Source organism: Eriocheir sinensis, chromosome 35 (genome assembly GCF_024679095.1).
Source record: "Eriocheir sinensis breed Jianghai 21 chromosome 35, ASM2467909v1, whole genome shotgun sequence".
In the NCBI taxonomy this organism is placed as follows: domain Eukaryota; kingdom Metazoa; phylum Arthropoda; class Malacostraca; order Decapoda; family Varunidae; genus Eriocheir; species Eriocheir sinensis.
In genome coordinates this window covers 4,078,761-4,101,299 of record NC_066543.1, presented here as the reverse complement: position 1 = coordinate 4,101,299, position 22,539 = coordinate 4,078,761, and the positions used below count along the sequence as shown (strand labels likewise).

At 41.1% G+C, this 22,539-nt stretch overlaps 2 protein-coding genes across 4 annotated transcripts; one reads left to right on the top strand and one right to left on the bottom strand.

The window, feature by feature from the left end:
• Positions 1-5,073: 5,073 nt before the first annotated feature.
• LOC127007543 (serine/arginine repetitive matrix protein 1-like) lies at positions 5,074-10,712 on the bottom strand. Its single transcript, XM_050878713.1, has 3 exons — positions 10,514-10,712; positions 10,370-10,427; positions 5,074-6,573 (listed from the first exon to the last, which is right to left on the bottom strand). Exons 1-3 carry the CDS (start codon positions 10,710-10,712, stop codon positions 5,391-5,393), a joined length of 1,440 nt encoding a protein of 479 aa, XP_050734670.1. The 3' UTR covers positions 5,074-5,390.
• A 1,865-nt stretch (positions 10,713-12,577) lies between these two features.
• On the top strand, positions 12,578-21,856 carry LOC127007272 (uncharacterized). Of its 3 annotated transcripts, none has more exons than XM_050878035.1 (3): positions 12,578-12,740; positions 15,170-16,298; positions 18,397-21,856. In XM_050878035.1, exons 2-3 carry the CDS (start codon positions 15,187-15,189, stop codon positions 19,973-19,975), a joined length of 2,691 nt encoding a protein of 896 aa, XP_050733992.1. In that variant the 5' UTR covers positions 12,578-12,740; positions 15,170-15,186; the 3' UTR covers positions 19,976-21,856. The 3 variants fall into 3 exon arrangements, with proteins under 3 accessions (XP_050733992.1, XP_050733993.1, XP_050733994.1); XM_050878036.1 differs by lacking the exon at positions 12,578-12,740 and adding an exon at positions 12,813-13,071; XM_050878037.1 differs by lacking the exon at positions 12,578-12,740 and adding an exon at positions 12,813-13,122.
• The last annotated feature ends 683 nt before the right edge of the window (positions 21,857-22,539 follow it).

Here is a 22,539-nt window from a genome sequence, read left to right as displayed (position 1 = left end):
CCAACACGGTGTCTTCGTAACCGCCCGAACCAAATTATACAATGCCATGCACTCCCAAATGATTAGATACACAAGAAATATTCGGTACAGTTTCCTGGGATTTCGTTACTTGGATATGAACACGAAACACTATATGCAAGGATTTTTAAAAGACTTTGATATTGGTTTCGGAGCTTACTAACTGGAACTGTGGAACTGGCCGTGAAGTGTGGCCGTGGTGTAGCCGCTATAGTGGATTAAGCGCAGTGATTCTCAAACTCTAGTGGCAGGTTTACCATTTGAGTTTACCTGTGCCAATATTTATTTTCCATACCCATTTATTTTTCGTATGCCAGTTCAACCCAATTTCCTTTCCTGTGCTAGTATTCCTTTTTCCAAACTCAGTTCTCTTTCCTGTGCCATTTTTTTCTTTTCCAAATTCAGTTTTCTTTCCTGTGTAAGTCACGCACATCCAAAACTAAAAATATGGATTCCAGAAATGTGAAATAGAAACACATGGTAGATTAACCTTGCCCACTCTGTCCGATATATTAAATAGCTTACTAACTTTAAACTATCTGCATCTATCCCCCCTCTTTCCTAGTGCCATCAGCAAATAGGTATTCTGAGACATACGTTACATTGCTCAACTTCAAATTTATGACCCCATTTGAAAACCTTTGCTAGAGTGAGATAGCTGGTGTTTTTATTCCGTTTTCCTCCATTCAGTAACTATTAAACGCTAGACTTAAATAGGAACTTATGGCGATGTCAGAAACGGAACAGCCGGTCAAAGAAAAAGAAGTTTAAAACGAGGTAATGACAGGCAGGGTGAATAAAACTATATTCTGAGACGTATACCTACATATCGTTCACCTTCAAACTTTACAACCCTATCTGAGAACCCTTGCTGGAGTGGGATAGCAGGTGTTTTTTATTACTTTTTCCTTCATTCAATAACTGTTAACATGGAGTAATAACAGAGGGGTGTGTCGAGCATACATACCAGCCCTTGCCTCTTAGTGACAGCGGATGGGTTGTGGCGGTGCGTGCGCTCCGAGGCTTCCGGGACTGCAAGAAGTGGCCTTGAAGATGCGAGAACGAGGAGAGGAAGTCAGGCTCAGGTGGTGGGGAAGGTTGCAGCAGCTCTTATTATAATGCCTGTGCGTGAGTGTGTGTGTGTGTGTGTGTGTGTGTGTGACATTTACGTTATTTCTTCAAGGATATTATGACCAAACGTAACGGTAATGGTCATATAACTCGGCTGCGTGTCTGAACAATATGTATTAGGCTTTTGTTATCATTTTCTTCCTGTCATTTCTATACGTTTCATATCTCCCATTTCCTTGTTCTCTTCGTCTTTACTCTTTCTCCAGTCTCCCATTCCCCTTTCCCTCCTCCCTTCTCTACAGCATGAAAATTACTTACCTCCTTCGTTCGTAAACACAGACTGTCCCTCGCGCGTTTGTGTTGTGTATGACGAGTAGCGACCAAGGAAAGCGTTTTGTTTTGTTTTGCTTTGTTTTCATTCTTGTAAAAGGTAAAGTTGGGAGAATACGTTATAGCTGCGCGTGGCGTCGGTGCTCATCTTCGTCTCCTTGGCCCCTACGAGTCTTTGGTGGAAGGGAACCCATTAATAACCCGACACAGGCCCAATGCACATCCGGGTTACCATAGTTTAGGTCAGTTTGCCATTTATCTTTGTGAGTTTTCTAATAATGTACTCCACGCATGCATGGCCGCTCTTCGAAGATGGTCTCATTGTTTTTCTTTTGTTTTTTTTAACGCGACATGAGAAGCAGAATTTCCCACGTAGATGTACTTGATAATTACTTCTCCCTTGCCTTCTTTTTTATAGTTTCATGTGCTTATAAAGGAAATGAGAGAGAGAGAGAGAGAGAGAGAGAGAGAGAGAGAGAGAGAGAGAGAGAGAGAGAGAGAGAGAGAGAAGGAGGAGGAGGAATAAGTGAATGAATGAAGAATTAGAGGAAAGAGAAGGATAACGATAACTTCTATGTTGCCTTCTTTTTTTATAGTTTCCTGTGCTTATAACCCTCAAGAGAGAGAGAGAGAGAGAGAGAGAGAGAGAGAGAGAATCTGTGTCATTGCTTATGCGCGCGGCTTCTTGCGTGTAGTATCATGATAATTTTTGCAGTTTCACTTTTAGATATACGTGTTTTTTTTCCCCCTTCAAGATCAAGTGGACAGTGTCGGCGCAGGTTCGTCATGCGCATATATTGTTTTTGTCATAGTGCAGTCAGGGATTTCCTCAATATTCCAGGCGTTTTATTGTTTTACTGCTGTTTTTTTGTTTTTGTTTTTTATTTCGGTTTTTTTCCGCCTTTGAAACAGCTAGTGGAGTGCTGGCATAAGAGTGTCCGTGTGTGTGTGTGTGTGTGTGTGTGTGTGTGTGTGTGTGTGTGTGTGTGTGTGTGTGTGTGTTCTTTTGCAACCATTTTCAAGGCCATTTTTTTTTTTTATCGCAGCAACAAGTAGAAGAATAAAAACGTAGTAAAAAAAAACAGGATGTGATTACTGAAAAAAAAATACCTCATTGTTTCTTTAGATTATGGTATGCTCGACTGACTGGATAGATAGATAGATAGATAGATAGATAGATAGATAGATGGATAGATGGAAAAATGGATAGAGAGGTAGATAAACAGATAGATTCATTTATTTATTTGTTTGAGAGAAAGAAAGAACGAACGAACGAAAGAAAGTAAAACAAACAAGCAAATAAACAAATAATTAAACAAAAAACAAAGATAGAGATAGATGGAACAAAGATAGAGATAAATGGAATAATGGAAAAATGGATAGAGAGGTAGATAGATATAGATTCATTTATTTTTATGTTTGAGAGAAAGAAAGAACGAAGGAACGAAAGAGAGAAAGAAAAGTAAAAACAAACAAGAAAATAAACAAAGAAACAAACAAAAAAACAAGGAAGGAAAAGAAGAAAGAGACAGGTGAAGGAGAAGGTGGTGTAGTCTTATGAAACGAAATAAACAAAAAAAAAAAAAATCCTCGGATCCATTCCCTCTCGCTAGACAGTTGCAACACTCGGAGAGGCCGCGGGCGAGCCTTGCAGCGGAACACAGACCGTCGCCTATCTAACCTCTCTCTTCTTCCTCCTCTTCTCTCCTTTCTTCTTTCTTCTTCCCTTCTTCTATCCTCTCCTTCCTTTTCCCTCCTCTATACATCTCTTTCTTTGTGTCTGTCTCTCGTTCTCTCCCCTTCATCTCTCAGTCTCACTCTCCCCTTCACTATCTCCTCCTCCTCCTCCTCCTCCTCCTCCTCCCTCCTCATGCCTGGAATTGTCCCTCATAAACTCGTGACGTAACTTAACAGCGACGAGTGGGAAGAAAGTGTATAGGGCTGCACAGTGAACATTAATGGGTCATATTATAAGACTTTTCGTCCCCCAAGAACACATTATTTGACAAGACTTTCGTAGGAGTTGTGGGCATTTCCAGGAGTAGTTCTATGGCCCTGGTGGTATAGTTTGACCCTTCTTCTGTACCATGAACCTAAAGAAACACTCATTAGAACCCGACTAATCCCCTCTTTGACCTTTAGAAATAGCTCATGTGAGAACCGAAAGTGTCTTACAATATATACCGACCTTAAGGCTTGACAATATATTAGGCCGAAAGTCAGAAGTAATGGACTGATCAACTTTGCTATTAATGTTTATATAGAGGCGCTGCAGTGTATATTAGACCTAAATGTTAAGAACTGGATGGGTCGACTCTTCTTTTCAATACTGGTCTATATACTTGTTTTTATTTCTATTATTTTTTATATTTTTTTATTATATCAACCTTGGTCCATTGGTTGACTCTCCCCTGAAGCCACGTTTTATGCACTAACCCTGACATTTCTCTCAGTTTTTCTTCTTTTCTTCTTCCTCCTCCTCCCCCTCCTCCTCCTCCTCTTCCTCTCATCCTGGTCACACCCCTCTCTTTGTTCATCCAGTCACTCTACCCAATAGTCAAGTTCCCTTTGAGTTTTGCTTGTTCTTCCACTTTCTCCGCTTCTCCATGTCCTCAATTCAATGTTTTCCTGTCTGCTTTCATCCTGCTTCACCTACCCTCCGTCCTTCCTTCCTTCCTTCCTTCCTTTTCTTTCCTTTTCTTTCCTTCCTTCCTTCCTTCCACCGGCTTCTTGCTTAGCGCTTTTTCGATCCGTATCTTTGACAAATTAGTGATATATTTACCTCACTCTCCTCTCCCTCCGTTCATTATTCCTGCTTCCCCTTCCATCCTTCCCTCCCTCATTCCTCCCTTCCTTTCTTGTTCAGTGTTCTTTCAATCTTTCTCTTCCTCATCGTAGTGGTTATCCTTACCCTCCCTAATGTCTGCCCTTCCCTTCACCTCCTCTCCTTCTCTGCTTCCCTTCCCTCCCTTCCTTCCTCTTCCTTCCCTTTCCATGTTCTACTCGGTGCTCTTTCTCTCCTTCTCTTCCTCTTCTTATTGGGTGCCCATCCCTAATACTTGTTCTCTCCCTGCTTCCCTGCCCTTTCTTCCCTTCCTCTACCTTCCTTTCCCTTTCTTCCCTTCCTTTACCTTCCCTTCCCTTTCTTCCCTTCCTCTACCTTCCCTTCCCTTCCTTCCCTTCCTCTACCTTCCCTTCCCTTTCTACCCTTCCTCTGCCTTCCCTTCCCTTATACCCCACGGTGCTGGTTTGACCCTTCATTTCCATGGACAACGTAATAGTGTTAATTATATTCTCCCCTTCCTTCCTGTCCACTCTTTCCTTACATCTCTTTCTTTCCTGCTTTCCTTCCCTCCTTTCCTCCTTCTTCCTTCCCTTCCCATATACCCCACTCGGTGCTGGTTTGACCTTCTCTTACACAACGTAATAGTGATAATTGTACTTCCCTCCCTTACTGTTTGCCCATCCCTTATACCCGATGTCTTCCTACTTCCCTCCCCTTCCCTCCCTTCCTTCATCTTCCTTCCCTTCCCATATACCCTACTCGGTGCTGGTATTGTAACTTGATCCTTCTTATTTGGGCTTGCCTGTGGGTACAAGGTAACGTGTGCCGAAGCACGTGAGTTCTGGGATATTTAAAGATGTGTACACTAATCTATTTATTAAAGTTTAAATTTGTCAGAGACGCACGGTACTTCTTTAGCCTTGTATAGCGGCGCGAGTTTATTCACTGTACTGACTCTCAATAACACAACACAATAACACAACATGTAAAAATGGGAACAGTAATCACTGCTCCATGCACACACATAAAACACAGTATAAATAATATAACCTATAAACCTAAAGATATGTGATGCCTAAATAAATTCCTAATCTAACGTCGCACATGACTTAATCAACTCGGTTCACACTTCTACACATGAACAATCAAGAAGTCAGTATGTTGAGCGAGGAGCAGGGCTTCAGCGTCACGCGTCTTCTTCTTTCTTGCGTCTTGGTTTCTTGCGTCTTGGTTTCTTGCGTCTTGGTTTCTTGCGTCTTGGTTTCTTGCGTCTTGGTTTCTTGCGTCTTGGTTTCTTGCTTCTTGGTTTCTTGCTTCTTGGTTTCTTGCGTCTTGGTTTCTTGCGTCTTGGTTTCTTGCGTCTTGGTTTCTTGCGTCTTGGTTTCTTGCTCCTTGGTTTCTTGCGTCTTGGTTTCTTGCGTCTTGGTTTCTTGCGTCTTGGTTTCTTGCTTCTTGGTTTCTTGCTTCTTGGTTTCTTGCGTCTTGGTTTCTTGCGTCTTGGTTTCTTGCTTCTTGGTTTCTTGCTTCTTGGTTTCTTGCTTCTTGGTTTCTTGCTCCTTGGTTTCTTGCGTCTTGGTTTCTTGCGTCTTGGTTTCTTGCTTCTTGGTTTCTTGCTCCTTGGTTTCTTGCGTCTTGGTTTCTTGCTCCTTGGTTTCTTGCGTCTTGGTTTCTTGCGTCTTGGTTTCTTGCGTCTTGGTTTCTTGCGTCTTGGTTTCTTGCTTCTTGGTTTCTTGCTTCTTGGTTTCTTGCTTCTTGGTTTCTTGCGTCTTGGTTTCTTGCGTCTTGGTTTCTTGCTTCTTGGTTTCTTGCTTCTTGGTTTGTTGCGTCTTGGTTTCTTGCTTCTTGGTTTCTTGCGTCTTGGTTTCTTGCGTCTTGGTTTCTTGCTTCTTGGTTTCTTGCTCCTTGGTTTCTTGCTTCTTGGTTTCTTGCTTCTTGGTTTCTTGCTCCTTGGTTTCTTGCTTCTTGGTTTCTTGCGTCTTGGTTTCTTGCTTCTTGGTTTCTTGCTTCTTGGTTTCTTGCGTCTTGGTTTCTTGCTTCTTGGTTTCTTGCTTCTTGGTTTCTTGCTTCTTGGTTTCTTGCGTCTTGGTTTCTTGCTTCTTGGTTTCTTGCGTCTTGGTTTCTTGCTTCTTGGTTTCTTGCGTCTTGGTTTCTTGCTTCTTGGTTTCTTGCGTCTTGGTTTCTTGCTTCTTGGTTTCTTGCGTCTTGGTTTCTTGCTTCTTGGTTTCTTGCTTCTTGGTTTCTTGCTTCTTGGTTTCTTGCGTCTTGGTTTCTTGCGTCTTGGTTTCTTAGTTTTTTGAGCTTCTTGCTTCTCGTTTCTTGACTTCTTGTGTCTGCTGCGGCTGCCTCTGCTGTCGTGAGTGTGAACTCTGCTGGTTCAGTTTTTTTCTTTTTTCTTTTTTTTTACATCAAAGGGTACGGCTCAAGGGCAACAAAAAAGGTACAACGCTACTCGCCGCTCCCACAAAAGTAAAAAGTAAAGAGTAGCCAAAAGAGAGGTCAATTTCGGATGGAGAGGTGTCTTGTTACACTCTTCTTGATAAAGGTCAAGTCATAGGCAAGAGGAAATACAGACGAAGGAAGACTGTTCCAGAGTTTACCAGTGAAGGGGATGAAAGAATGGAGATGCTGGTAAACTCTTGCGGTTTGGATAGTATAGGGATGAGCATGAGTAGAAAGTTGTGTTGAGGGGTGGAGGCATACAGTTAGCAAGTTCAGAAGAGCAGTCAGCATGAAAATATCGATAGAAGATAGAAAGAAAAGCAACATGGCGGCGGAATTTAAGAGGTAGAAGACTGTCAGTAAGAGGAGGAGAGCTGATTGAGTTCTCTGCTGAAGTCTAGGCAGAGTCGTAAACCTCCGTCTTTCTTGGGAACAGGAATCAAAGGTGCATTATAGGGAGAATGTGAATGGCGGATAATACCCTGTTCCTGTAGAGCAATGAGCTGTTCTTCTACATGTTCATGATAACTGACGGGATTGAGATAAAGTTTTCGATAGACGACTTCATGTGTGGTTTGCTGAATAGTGTGCATAAAATAAGGAGTGACCGTCAAAGGATCTCGTTCCGTGGAAAAGACTCCATGGTAGGACACTTTTTCACCTGTTTGCAAAGAGCTTCATTCTTGCGTGATTTTGGGGGAATTTACTGTCAATAATACGTAGTTTGCACTCCTTGCTGTTTCTCTACTACTGTACCAACAAAAGCTGATGGGGTTTTCTCCGATAGTTCTCTTGCTGCAGTGGTTGTACGAAATCCAATTAAAGTACTGTCTTTGTTAACTTGGTCTTTTGTTCAACATTATTATATCGTACTATAAAAACTGAGGTGTGTTTCTTCAGATGGAATTAATCTCACCACGCCGGAGCTGCACAGTACACGCGCAGCCGGGTTGCTGGGACACGGACTGAACAGCGCGTCTTGCACTCCCGTTAGAGAGGTTCTGAGCATCAATAATCCTGTATCCCGTAACGGCAGGGTGAAGGACAAAAGTCTCTACCGCTTTGCACTTTGTCATATTTGTCTCCTTAATAACGGCGTTGTCCTCTATTTCAATGACATGCACTTGACTTGACCTTTCCTATTTGTTCTAATGGGTACACGCTCCCTTCTATTTCAATAGCTGCAAACTCATTGCCTGAGGTGTTTCTTAAGGTGAGGGTCATGTTGTTTGTCAATAGGAAATCCATTCCAAAAATGATGGGGGTAGGAAGCTGGAGGCCAACCTTCTGTTTACTAAGATTACTTCCTACTTTCAAGGTGAGTTCTAGACGACCCTTATTATGAATTATGTTTCCGTTCACTGAGCATACATTCGCATGAGTGTCCTCTAGCTCGCCATAAACATCAAACTGTTTCACAAAGGCTCCTCTATTAAACTGGTACATGCTCCCGTGTCTATCAAAGCAATTAACTCTCTAAAGTCTATACTGTCCACTGGATTGTCTTACTTTTATTATTGTAGCTAACAATTCCTTTTCTGGCTTATTACTATTTTTTTTTAGTTGTCCAACTGGTGCCAATCATTCCCTCTGTGACCCGTGGTTTTACATCCTCGGTCGGAAGTTGACTTTTTTTTTTTTTTTTTTACTTGGGCCTTGCATTGGCTTATTCTTCCAACATGATGCACTTCACTGATCATTCATATTGAAATTGGTAGCTACATGTTGGTTGTCCCCCCGCTCGACAGCGTCTGGCAATGTGACCCATCTTGCCGCAGTTATAACACTGAATGGCTTGAGGCCTTGATTGTGGTCGAGCTTGCCTGAGGTTGAAGTTACGCTTAGGGGTCGCACCTAACTGAGTCTCTTTGGCTACGACGTTTACGGTGTTCTTCAGTTCTTCGGCTACATCCTGATCTCTGAGTTTAAACTGTGGGTTATATTCTACGTAGCTTCGGGCTTTACCGATGAGGGCCTGTGGTTGTGACCTGTCTTCTTTTGTGACAATTGACTTAAAATTTGGGGGCAAGGCCTCCAAAAACTTTAAAGTCATGAAGTAGGTGGAGGCAGATGTAAAATCAGGTATTTTTGCTTTCATTTTGACCAGTATCACATATAGGCGCACAAAGTACTCGGTGATTGTTTCTCCTGGTTCTCGTTTGGCGTCTGCTAACCTTATGTAACACTCATCATAGGAGTCTATTTCCTCAAAGACTTTCAAATCCTCATTTACCTTATTCATTGTAACTCTACCCGTCTTATTAGGGCTTGCTTGTGGTTACAAGGTAACGTGTGCCGAACCACGTGAGTTCTGGGATATTTAAAGACGTATACACTAACCTATTTATTAAACTCTTAAATCTTTCAAAGACGCTCGGTACTTCTCTGCCTTGTATAACGGCGCGAGTGTATTCGTGAATTCACAATAACACAGCACAATACAACATAGCAAACGGGAACAGTAATCACTGCTCCTACAACACACATAAAAATCACAACATAAATAGTACAACCTAATAACCCAAAGATAAGTGATGCCTAAACAAATTCCTAGTCTAATGCCGCACACGACCTAGTCTACTCGGTTCACACTTCTACTCACGAACAATACAGAAGTCAGCATCTTGAGCGTGGAGCAGGGCTTGAGCGTGACACGTCTTTTCTTCTCTCTTGTTTCTTGGTTTCTTGCTTCTTGGTTCTTGTTGCTCGTCTTCTTGTCTTCTTGCTTCTTGTCTTCTTGACTTCTTGTTGCTCGTCTTCTTGTCTTCTTGCTTCTCGTCTTCTTGACTTCTTGTTTCTCGTCTTCTTGTCTTCTTGCTTCTTGTCTTCTTGACTTCTTGTTGCTCGTCTTCTTGACTTCTTGTTGCTCGTCTTCTTGACTTCTTGTTTCTCGTCTTCTTGACTTCTTGTTGCTCGTCTTCTTGACTTCTTGTTTCTCGTCTTCTTGACTTCTTGTTTCTCGTCTTCTTGACTTCTTGTTTCTCGTCTTCTTGACTTCTTGTTTCTCGTCTTCTTGACTTCTTGTTGCTCGTCTTCTTGACTTCTTGTTGCTCGTCTTCTTGACTTCTTGTTTCTCGTCTTCTTGACTTCTTGTTTCTCGTCTTCTTGACTTCTTGTTTCTCGTCTTCTTGACTTCTTGTTTCTCGTCTTCTTGACTTCTTGTTGCTCGTCTTCTTGACTTCTTGTTGCTCGTCTTCTTGACTTCTTGTTGCTCGTCTTCTTGACTTCTTGTTGCTCGTCTTCTTGACTTCTTGTTTCTCGTCTTCTTGACTTCTTGTTTCTTGGTTTCTTGTGTCTGCTGCCGTACGTTGCTCCTGCTGCTTCTGCTGTCGTGTCTGCGGACTCTGCAGGTTCAGCTGTTTTCTCTCTCTGTCTGTCTGTTTCGGTCTCTTCTTGCTCGGATTCCCTATTTTATGTGCAGTCTTCGACGAGGATGAGGGAGGAGCCCAAAGGGTGGCCACATGACCTACGAGGTGGGGCCTAGATAACTGCTTGCCTCAGGTCTGGCGTTTGCCGTGGCGTAGGAGGAGCTAAGGTAGCGTCACAGCTCACGGGTGGCTCTGGTCAGCTGTAGTAGGTTTTATGGGGACTAGTGATTGGCTGCTAACAGCGTGATGAAGTTGTGACACAATCAGGATACTACCGCGAGGCTGGAGCTAATAATTAACATGCCCGGCGCTTCGGGAGGAAAGGTCGGGTGGGCGTTGTCTGTTTAATTTTCCTTACCTCGGTGTAGTGTGTCGCTGATGATTTATAATTTCTTGGGAGGTGTCACTAATAGTCACTGCGATTAATGACTGCTGTCACTACTGTTGACAAAGCCATTTTCTCTCTTGTTTTTGTGGGGTGCATTAACTTAATGATGCTGACCTGGATTTTCCCGGCCGCGAAGGGACGGAGCTTTAGTTCTAGAGCGAAGGGACTTGATGGTCCAAGAGTGTTTCCATAATTTATTCACTTCTTCCCCGGGGAGATAGCGCTCAAGTCGCTGTGGGAGTGGGCCGCTGATGTTGGTGATAAAGGCCGGGAGGCTGGTGTCGAGGGACAGCCTCGCGAGGCACGTCGTCATGTGGGTTACCCAGGGTTACCAGGGTTACTACTTCTCTCTCTCTCTCTCTACTGAAAACATGTGTTCAAATCTTAACTAATTTGATTTTGACATTAATTTACGGACATCCACTAATATTTCTGTAGGATACGCAGCGCACGTGTCCGTGTTGCGACTCAGTACGCTCATTATAAGTAGATTCAGGTGTTTGGCACAGACACCGTATACCTGTGTAACAGTTGTGAACGAATTCTTATTGTTCTTAACACTGATCACACCTGACAGGTGTGATACATATATGCACGAACTCTGCAAATTTACCTGGTGCTACTTTTTACGAGAAAGTATTGACAGACTAATGCGTAACAAGCCTGCAAGCCTGAGCTCACACGTCACACGTCATCATTATACAAGGTAATGTTGGGAGCACACACCATTGCGTACGTGGCCGCGGTGCTCATCTTTGTCGTATTTCCCCTTGAGCCTGTAGTTGGCGGGAACCCGGCCATTACGGGCCGCTGTGACAACCGGGTTACCACAGTTTACCTCCTCCAGGTTTCCCCAGGTAGGCTGCCCATTTATTGACCAGCCCGAAAGGGAGGGGGAAATATCTGGGTGAACTGCACGTCCATTGCTCAGGCCGGGATTCGAACCCGGGCCCGCAAATTTGCAGCGAAGCTCGCTAATCTCTGCATCACGGAGACGTATTTTATGAATTACATAGAAAATACACAAACATGTGACTGCTGGAAATGGTATTTTGTTTTATTTGTTCTAATATATATATATATATATATATATCTATATATATATATATATATATATATATATATATATATATATATATATATATTTTTTTTTTTATTTAACCGTACTTCCCGTTAGTTAGTTAGAGAGTATAGAAAGCAAATCAATAATATTCACAATTTATCTTATGTTGTCTTAAATAGTTTTATTCATTTGATCATGTGTAGGATTTTCAGTATAGTCTCTCCGCTACTAGGCTGAGTACACGATATTGTACAGAAAACGAGTCGTATAAGAAGCGGATACTAAAGTATGTCTGTAGCACGTAAAAAAACATGATTATTTGCGATTTTATTGGAATGTAATAAAGTGATCTGCTACATTAATGGCCTTGAAGATACACTTTGATCTGGTATACAATGTTCGTGATTTCCAACGTGCATGTCAACAGTGATAGCCTATAATACCTGTCATACCACCTTTCTGACTGCCAATCAACACCTTTGCATTTGTCTCTCTTTAATACTTTTGCTCAGGTGATTATTGATTTTATTTCGGTTACTTTGAGCAGTGTACGTGAAGATGAAAATGAGATTATAATTGACAAGAGGATAGGCCGGGGCAAGTGCTGCAAAGAGTGATAATTAAGATAAACAATTTTTCCCTTGTTTCTACCATCTCTGTGCGGAATGTACTTATTATATAAGGGGATCAGAGAGACAGTGAAATAAATTTATAGAGAAGAGATGTTTGAAGTTACAAAGCAATCTAGTTTTTCCAAATGGATGCGTTTTGATTCGTATTTCATTATTGTCCTCTAAGGAAAAACTACCGTAGACAAAAATAGATTGGAGTCAGGACTAAATACATACGTGTCTCTGGACCTCTATACTATACTCATTAAACTAAGTAAATACAAATAAAACAAGGATGGAGGAGCTGTCAGTCTCGCTTCAGCTCACGTACGTGTGGCCAGAAAATAAAGCAAACAAAAAAAATAAAGAAATGACAGAGTGGAATATTGTGTCATAACGAGGAAAGATAAATCGGGTATGTCCACTGGAAGGCAAGGTGTGTCAATTAGCAGAAGAGAGGATCAAAAGGAGAACCTACAAAGCGATACAAAAAAAATAGTGATACAAGGGTTAGAAGAGGAAGAAGAAGAGGAGGAGGAAGAAGAGGAAGAAGAAGAAGCCAGTGTTGCCAATGCATGTGTTTACGCCTCAAGGTTGTACTTTCTCCAGACATCGACCTCTACGTACTATCTCATACTGGGCTCGCCTTGAGGAGTCTTCCGGTTAGGTAAGTAATGACTGGCGCTTGTTTCAGAGTATGCAATGATCTCCTTTGACGAGCCATGAGAGGTGGAGGGAGAGGCTGACTGGCGGCTGGCTGGGAGGGTCCGTTGTCATGAAGGCCACAGGTAGTCATCACCCCCAAGACGTTCCTGCACTGCCTCTCCACCTTAGGGACATGCACGCCCTCAAAGCTATGGAATGGTCTCTGTATGAGCCGCGGCAGGTTGGCGGTGCAGGGAGAGGTTGACTGGCTGGCTGGGAGGGTCTGTCACCATGGCCAAGTTGTCATTACTCCCACGACGTCCCCAGCATCGCCACCTCCAGGCTCCTCCCAGGTGCTGGTCTTATCCTCAAGGTGTTGCGCTAATGTCGAACGAGTCAGTAAGGTGTGTGTGTCGTGTCCGGGGTTTATGCTGTAAGAGATCATGACAGGAGGAGGTACTCAATTGCTCTGAGCCATTGTACCTTCACAACTTGTGCACAACACTTCCTTCCTGGGCAGTTCTAGTCAGCAGTACCACATCATTTTGAGACCCAGTCAAGATTCCAGCCCTGTCATCTCCCTCCCCTCCCAACAGACTTTATCTTTTGTGATGGTTTCAGTTATTTGATTTCAGCTCCAGGACTGCTACTCTATCCTCTCCTTTCTGCCTCATTTGTAGGGGAGTATAATGATCCAGTTTATTATTGTAGACCTTGATGGGGGGGGGGGGGGTGCCTGTATGTGGCCATGTATACTATTAAAGGTTTGTGTTATAATGTTTATTTCCTTTATTGCCACTTCCTAATTTTGTTTTTTCTTCCTTCTAATATTCTTTTAGTTCATGGGAGTGTTTTAAGGCTTCATTTGTTGTCCAAATGAATAATATTTAATCATAATATGACTAATGCATAATGTGGCCAATTGTAGTCCCATAGGGGGGTCATGAGGGAGGAAGTGCCCCTGTTAGGAGGTTCATTTATATTTATCTATCTTTTAGGGACCCTTAGAGAGGGCAAGGGGGCCAAAGCCATCCGTTAGTAAAAGCATAAACACTCCTAATAAATTTTAGCTGTGGTGAGTCATTGGTTTTGGCTGCCAGCCTACTGTGGGAAGCATTGGGCTACTCTGTGTGAATTCCCACACACACTTCCTGCGTATTTTCACATGCTTCAATCTCTACACTTTTTCATGTGGTTTTCCAGGAAATTTGAAGGATAATAGAAAATATATAACAACAGGAGAGTAGTGGTTAAGTAGGAAATGAGCTATCAGCACATTAATGGTACCAATCTTGACCCATTTGTCATGGTCTTATTATGGTTATTATTCATTTGCACAACAAATGAGGCCTCAAAACACTCAGTGAACTAAAAACTGTCAAGTTGAAGAAAAAAAATCACCAAAAGTTAAAAATGGAAATATTTGCCAAACTGTTAATTTTATGTTTTCTAGTTGCTGTATGAATGTGCTGCCTCAGGTTGTAAACTATAAGGTCTAACAGCTGCATACCTTGGGAAGTATTTTGCCTTCTGCCTCCATGTACTTTTCTAATATCCCAGTCTACTTGGGGGAAATTGAAATCCAACCATTAGTATTTGGGGTTTAAAACATGATGATCATATACAGCTTTATGGATATTAGCAGCTGTCATGGAACTTGGATGACTGTTGTGTAGAAGTTGGTATAACACAATAAAGTTGCTGATTTCTTAGATTGCAATGGCATACACTTCTCAGGTTCCATCTGCATGGGTATGCCACTTGGATAATAGAAAAAGGAAATGTTGCTAATCTGACATTTGTTCTTGGCAAAAGTAGTTAACCCGGTAGCAGCGACGGGCCAAATTTGTGGCTTCACCGTGTAGCAGCGATGGGCCAAATTTGTGCCATGATATTTACCCCCCAAAATAGATGATACATAATCTGATCACAAATGCTTTGATATATATTATAAAATGGTTTGTTTGAGGGGTGATTTTTTCTCATTTTTCTCGCTTAGAGGGACCATTCAGAAACATAATCCCCGCTGCTACCGGGTTAAGGAGGTTCAGTCCCCAGTCACTGTTAACTTCCAGTAACACAGTAACTATGCCCCTTTTGAATACTTCTCATGAGCCATAGGAGTGGGAAGGCTATTTCTAACTAACGGGAAGCTGCCCGGGGGCACATCGCTTCACTCACTCGCTGCTTCCACTCCCTATGGTCCCCCTGAGCAAGCTCCCATGCACCTGCCCTATCCATTCCAAGTCCATCTTTCAGGCTTGTTCACGTTTTCTTAATCTGCATGTCTGGGGGACAGTCCCATGTCAGCACGATAAGTTATTGTTTTGATGAATATGTTTGCTATTTATTGAGATAAAAAGATTCTTTAGTTTCAGGTATTATGTGAGACTAGCAGCAGTTGTCATTATAGTATAATTGGAGATGCTGATCTAAAATTCATAATTTCAGATGAGGCATAAAGGAATATGGTTCGCCTGGGACTGACAAATGCCTCCTTGGGAAGGAGAGAAGATGGCCGCTTATCCTCACAGGGTGACTCAGAACAGAGTTATTCACACACAGCTGATGAGCACATCAGGCAGTATCCACATAGCCATCATATGCACACTTCAAACCCAAGGAGTTCTTCATTGGTCACAGAGGAAAGCCACACCGAGCCAAGCCCTTCTGCATCACACTACTCTTCCAGCCACGTAAATGAAGTCCTGCAACCCCCTCGTAGTCTCCTGACTGTGTTCAACAAAAATGCTCAGATAAGTTATTTTCCTTCACCAGGATGGTCTCAGAAGCCAGGGAGAACACACCCTGATGTACATGCGAGGGGATCACAAAAAACAAGTAGTTCAGCTAACAGTAGTTCATCGTGCAGCTCATCACCTGACATTAATTATACAAGGGATATCAAGTTTTGTCCAGTATGTCGCTCTTCTGTGGTTGCTGGAACTGCTCATCACTGCAAAATTATACCAGAGCCATCTACTATAGCGTTTCCATCATGTGCCACCACTGTGAACGTGTCGCAGCACCCACCAGTGCCAAGACAAGGGCCTCAAGTACTTGTGTCATCACAAGCTGCACATGACAGCCGTATCCATAATGTGCCTGAATCTGATGATCATCATATCCAGAATAGATTACTCCCTAATCTTTTACCCATTTCACAAGAATCTACTTGTTCTGCAGAGATTCCTCCATCTGAAATGAAAAGTGGTAGCACAGAAGCAGCAATTTCTGCCACAAGGCCAGATACAATGCCCACACCAGCTGTAACTCATTCCATGTATGAAATGCATCCTAGCAGAGATCAACCCCCACTCCATAGTGTTGCCACTGAAGGAAAACCCAGTCAGGGCTCATCATCATTATGGTCTGGGAGTGAAAGGCCTTCCTTCACAAGAAGTGAAGCTTGGGAGACCCCTACAAGCCTCATCTCACGCCTCACTGCAGGACTGACTGCATGCTCCAGCCAGTCACAACAGCAAGGAGAAAAAAGACCATCACGCAGCAACTGCCCTTCGCCCTCAATAAGCGAAGAGAGCGATACCTTAAGCTATATTTGCCTTGAAGAGTCAACACAGTAAGTCACTTCCTTTTCTTTAGCAATATAATACACATCAAGTTTGTTTTATCATAGCATACAGTATTTGAAGCAAATTATGCTAAGTAGCTAGTTGTAGACCACTTTTATTGATGTAATCAGTGATGATCAGAATCATATATAGATACCCATGAGCAGAAAGACATAAACAATATAAATGTTAATTCTCTGAACCAGTGTATAGTTGAGAGTAACCATAACTATAACCTGTATGAATTTGTTGTGTAAAGACTTCACACCCAACTAAATCTTAAGAGCACCATGACCAAGTTCAGATATCATTATCATCATTGCCTAACCCCTCTCTATTTTGAGGGTGGCCAGGATGGTGCAGAAGTGGCACCTGACCATGGAATCAGGCCATTGAAGGTTTCAGCTTGTTGACACTTGATATACTCTGAGCCTCTCAGCGAATCACTGACTACTTCATTCAGTAAATGAGCTCAGAATGCTGAAGGTGGATATGGTGGGACTTTCTGAGATGAGGAGGCATAGTATGGAGTATGGAGTATGCCTCTCGTGTGGGGGGGCTCCACTCACACAGCTCTCTTGGACAGAGTGGAGTCTGAGGCTCTTCATCTCATCAGCTCTCCTCCTCTTACTGATAGTCTTCTACCTCTTAAATTCCGCTGCCGTGTTGCTTCACTTTCTATCTTCTGTCACTATTTTCACGCTCATCCCTTTACTGTCCAAATCCCTTATGCACAAGTTAACCAGCATCTTCACTCTTTCATCCCTCACGCTGGTAAACTCTGGAACAATCTTCCTTCATCTGTATTTCCTCCTGCCTACGACTTGAACTCTTTCAAGAGGAGGGTATCAGGACACCTCTCCTCCCGAAATTGACCCCTCTTTCGGCCACCTCTTTGGATTCTTTTTAGGAGCAGCGAGTAGCAAGCTTTTTTTTTTATTATTGTTTCCTTTTTTATGTGCCCTTGAGGTGTCTCCTTTGTTGTAAAAAAAAAAAGTGACAAGATCAGTAGTTTGGGATACACCTACTACTGGTTCAGCATGAGCAATGGTACCCACATTATGAGATAGCTTTAGGCATCTCCACTCAACCCCAGCCATTTGGTGTTGATGTTACTCCATTTGCTGGCCATATAATGCAGTGTTCTACACCAAACTCAACTCAATATTAAGCCAGCACTCCCTTGGGATGCGTAGTATCGACTTTGGATGAATCAAAAGGTCATGTCATGTTGCTTTTCTTAATTGGTTTTCTTTGCCTCAAAAAACTCTCCGGAAAATTACAAATTCATTGGTGAATATATTAATTTCAAGTGATTACTCGAAGTGTCGTTCTCTTGTGATTCTTATCTGCGGATTTTCTACAGTCTCCGACCTCAAGATGTCACGTACATAAAATCGGAAATTTATCTGTATAATTGTGTCTGATTTTTTGTGCTTCTTATGTACACTTACTTCATCTGTATATTTAAGGTGATAAATACATATCTTTTTACACAATATATATATATATATATATATATATATATATATATATATATATATATATATATATATATATATATATATATATATATATATATATATATATATATATATATATATATATATATATATATATATATATATATATATATATATATATATATATATATATATATATATATATATATATATATATATATATATATATATATATATATGGCTCAGAGGTAGAAAGGACTTTTTTCCATGAATGATTCATCCTTAATATGATTCATATCAGATTATCTCATGTTTTGGGTGATGTTTTCAAAGACAGCAAAAAAATCCTCAGCCAGTCAGAAATGACTCCAGAAAGAGGACAGGACTTGCATAATTAGATAGCTTATGGCAAATAAAAGTCTGTTAATCTGATCTTCACAGGTCAGACAATTCAGTCTGAATTCATGCAGTAAATTATAATCTTTCATATCAGGAGTATGAATTCTTGAAGCCAGAAAATTGTAACCCAAAACAACTTTTGTCCAAAATCTGGAGTGCAGAAATTTACCAAATAAAATATGGATAAATGGACTTAAGTGTGTATAGAACTTATTGTTTTGCTCTAACTGTAATACTCTTGCAGAGCTGAAGACCCTTTCCATGCAGCCCACCAAGAACTGATGGATGAGGTGCTTAAAGGGGAGTCACAGTACTACAGCTCCAGCAGTGCCACCAGCAGCAGCAGTGGGAGGGGGAGTGCCAACAACCGTCCTCGTAAAGTACAAAAGGAACTTCCAGGAGCATCAGAAAACAGATTTGAAAAGAGTCAGAAGCGCTTGGGTAGTGAGACTGTGTCTTCAGAATTAATGTGTGTGGACTCGAATTTTTCCAAAGAGTCTGACACCGATGAGTGCAGTAACACCAGTAGCAGGTACTCAGAGAGAAGCAGTCAGCCACCTGATATAGCCACACTTCTCAAGTCTATAAAACAGCCTACCTTGATTCCTTATGTTCCAGATAAATCAAATATTCATGACTTTATTGACCCTGAAGAAATTGGTCACATAAATCACCTGATCAAAAGCCTATCAGATTCAGTTCTGACCATAAGTTTGCCTGATACTTTGTACAAAAACAAAGGGTTTACACCCCTTGACTACATGGATATACATTTAAATGCTGTCATGCGTCAGTTCTTCTTTGTTTTTAAAAATGAAGACTTTTTGAACCTCTTGATGACTGATCAAATTTCATTGCTAAATGGGTGCTCACTGAGGGCAGTCATTTCTTCTGGTCTGTACTTGTTTAGTAAAGACACTGGTTGTTGGTATATTCCCGGCTCCACCAACAGACTCAATCACCCTGTGGTGCACATCTCTGACTTGCTTCAGGTGTACCCTCAACACATTGTCTCCAAGATGTATGAACTACACTCAGCTGCTGCCAAACTGGACTTTGACTGGTCCATGGGGGTGATCACCAACTGCATCCTCATGTACACCCCAATTAAAAAGGTAATCCAGGACATGGAAAAAGTTGACTACTTGAGGAACAAGTATGTTCAACTTTTATTGAAGTATATATCCTGGAAACATGGACACCACAATGCAGCCTTGATATTCCCTGAGCTTCTGAAGATCTTAGATGCTCTGCTCCTCCTTGTTGATGAGTTGTCAGGACTCACCTTGAACTTGAATGAAGAGGAGGTAATAGCCGTTGGGGAAAGACTCTCCACCCTGACTATGATGCAAATGGCACCTCTGAAAAGTCACTCCAATAGATTCAAAGAAGAAATTTCTTCATGGTCAACCATGAAATGTGTAAATCTAACCGAAATCAACAATAGATTATGCATGGCCTTGCAGCTCGGTATGGTAGAATCCCTTCGTACAAACACTGCTGAGTACTGGACTGCAAGCAGTGCATTGTGTACTCCCAATTCTAATCATGATGACAATTCTTCAATCACAGAGAAGAAATTCCCTCAAATATTGCCTGTTCCTGAAAAGGTACACAAATTGAATTCCCTCAATTATCAAGGAAAAGATGAAGGCATTGGTGAACGTTCTAAAATTTCTTTCCTCTGTGAGAGAGATTTGATGATGCTGAGACAATTTTTAGAAGATGCAACAGGTAGAGAAAACTCACCCTTGATTGAAAACATTAAGGAAAAGATGGATGCCAAGCAAATTAAGCTTATTATCAAGAAACTGTGCTCATAATGTTGGTCTAATTTGCCATTACTTTTATATACCTTCTTACATGTATGTATTCTTACATATATATTTAGCTTTGATTAAAAATGGAGGTCACTCTTCCAATACTTCTTTGATATATCTGTCCTTTTATTTCATATTTAAATAGCCTTAGGCATGGCAATAGAATTCAGGACCCCTTTGTATATTTATACATAAAATAATTGTCAATGCCTCAGGTAGTATGTAAATTTGCTAAATCTATAGTTAATATTAGTATAATTTTTATGAAACTGAAGGAAAATGCAATGCAGTGTGTTCAAATGATAATACAATGAAGCTTTCACTGATAAGGAACATCATTCTTAGTCGGCTTGGCTTTACCAAGCTTATTTTCTATCGATGTGTTGCTTGCAGTGTGGCATACATATAAGTTAATCTTCAGTAGAAATATCATCTCCAATAAAGTATGGAGTATGGAACTTGGTCGAAAAGTGGGATAATTACTGATGTGCAAAAGCTCACTGATACAACGACAGGGATCAGTCAGAAATACTAAAAGAATCATTTTGTACAGTATAAGTCCAATAATCCAAATGGCAGTGAACCGAAGGTCATTCAGATTATCGAATTGTCCAAATTATTGAGAGGGACCCCTCAAAACAAAAACTTGATTCACATAATCAGAAAATAAAGGCATGACATGTTCTATTACTCACAAGTTGAACAGCAGTTTTAGAAAGGTAAATTCATGTAAAGAGAGTTAATCTAGAGGTAACAAAGGCACAAATAAGTAAAGCAGCGTCATGAAAATGCCAAGGAACAATGTCATTCAACTGAATAGTCGAGGCTGCCTGACTGCTGTATTTTCACTTAATCTATTCTCTTTTCACTCATTTAAGATTTCTTACACCCACTGTACATGTCACTTTCACTTACCATCCTCGAGCATCGATTCAGGACTACACTTCTTGAAGCCATGGGAGCCATCTTTCTGGCGATATAGATCACTATATGAAGTCCAAAAGTCAAGCAAATAATCGGCTGTCTACATTTAGGACTAAATTTAAATCTTTTTCATCCCCAGTGCTTGGCATTGCTCAGTGTATTTGGTACTTGATTTGAATTTTATATATTTGTATTTTATTTTTGGAATTTTTGTCAGCTACCTAAAAAAAATTCATACTACTGGAATTTTCAGATTATCTGTGTTCGGATTATTGAACTTGACTGTATAAGACTATGTACAAAGAAATTGAAATTGTACTTCTCAGTCAGTCAAATATACACAACAGTATATATAAAAATACAATTGTATTACTTGGGATCTCATAATCTTTGTACCAGTGAGAATGCTCTCCTGAAACTGTTAGCTCAATGTTAGCTACACTGATGGCTGCTGCAGGAAAATACTCAAAACTGGGATAGTTGCTGTGTATGGGAGGGGGAATGAATGTTGGAGAATGTACAGCTAATTTGGGGTTCTTTTTAAAGTAGGTAGTGATTTGTAACTACATCATGAAGCTTATATTTAATAATAGAACTTTGATACATCTACCATGAAAACTACCACACAAGAGCTGGTACTTAATAGACAATATAGTGTTGCAAGCTTACATGGTATGTCGGCCAGTTGAACTAGAACTCTCAGGGCAACAGAAACACTCTGTAATGTGTTCGAATGATTCTAGGGTCAGGGTAACAAGTATGTGTCTGGGGCATTGCAGCACGTAAAGCTGGAATTTTGTTAAGTTTCATTTAAGCTGAAGGTCTTTATGACCTTACTGATTTGCAGCATTTTTTTCATTGATAATGTTGGTGGATTACACCAGTAAACCTCAGTAAGTTGGGAAGAATTTGTTTGTATAAGATATTCTGGTATTACATTATTATACATTATAAAACTGACCATGACTATCATTTAAATGCCTCAATTACTGAAGAGCAGTGGAGGGTTGAAAAGTAATAGGTACATTAGAGAGTTTTGAAAGGAAGTGTGAGGATTGTGAGTAAGAAGGGTTAAGAACCAGCATTATCCTCCCAGCTATGTCATGCATCAAACACATGGACATGGAATGTATTGCAGTAATCACAAATATTTACAGTGGAAATATTAATGGTTCATGTGGCATGTCTGATAGGATGGAGAAAGTTATAAAAATGTGTATGAGAGATTTAATATGGGTGTAACAATGAAGGAAGTGGAGTGTAGTAGAATGGGTGAATTAGTGAAGCATGGTGCTCTGAGATGATCTAGATGTAAGGAGAATGACAGGTTGACTATGAAGAGAATTTTTGAGGGTGAGGGTGTCAGGGGGAGACCACCATTGAAATAGATGAATAGAGTGAACAAGTGCAAGAGAGAGTTAAGTTGGTGAGAGATATGAGAATGCATGCCAGAATAGGGAAAGATGAAGAAGTTTTTGCTCTAGCCACCTCCTTGGAGGAAGTTCCTATCAGAACAGGGCGTTGGAGAAAGATGGTTGGAGATGGAGACAGAGACTATTGATGCTTGGAAGTTGAAAATAAGTGCATTATAGTCACTGGAAATAATCAAAGATGGCTCTTGCTTTCCAGTGCCTACACCCAAA

Excerpts from the sequence above, each read along its gene's own strand:
- LOC127007543 (XM_050878713.1), bottom strand. The coding sequence starts at position 10,712 with ATGACGACGTGCCTCGCGAGGCTGTCCCTCGACACCAGCCTCCCGGCC. Across the intron at positions 10,428-10,513 it reads TCGCGGCCGGGAAAATCCAG|TGACTATTAGTGACACCTCC; the intron begins GTCAGCATCATT and ends CATTAATCGCAG. Across the intron at positions 6,574-10,369 it reads CAGCGACACACTACACCGAG|CAGAGTTCACACTCACGACA; the intron begins GTAAGGAAAATT and ends AAACTGAACCAG.
- LOC127007272 (XM_050878035.1), top strand. The coding sequence starts at position 15,187 with ATGGTTCGCCTGGGACTGACAAATGCCTCCTTGGGAAGGAGAGAAGAT. Across the intron at positions 16,299-18,396 it reads TGCCTTGAAGAGTCAACACA|AGCTGAAGACCCTTTCCATG; the intron begins GTAAGTCACTTC and ends ATACTCTTGCAG.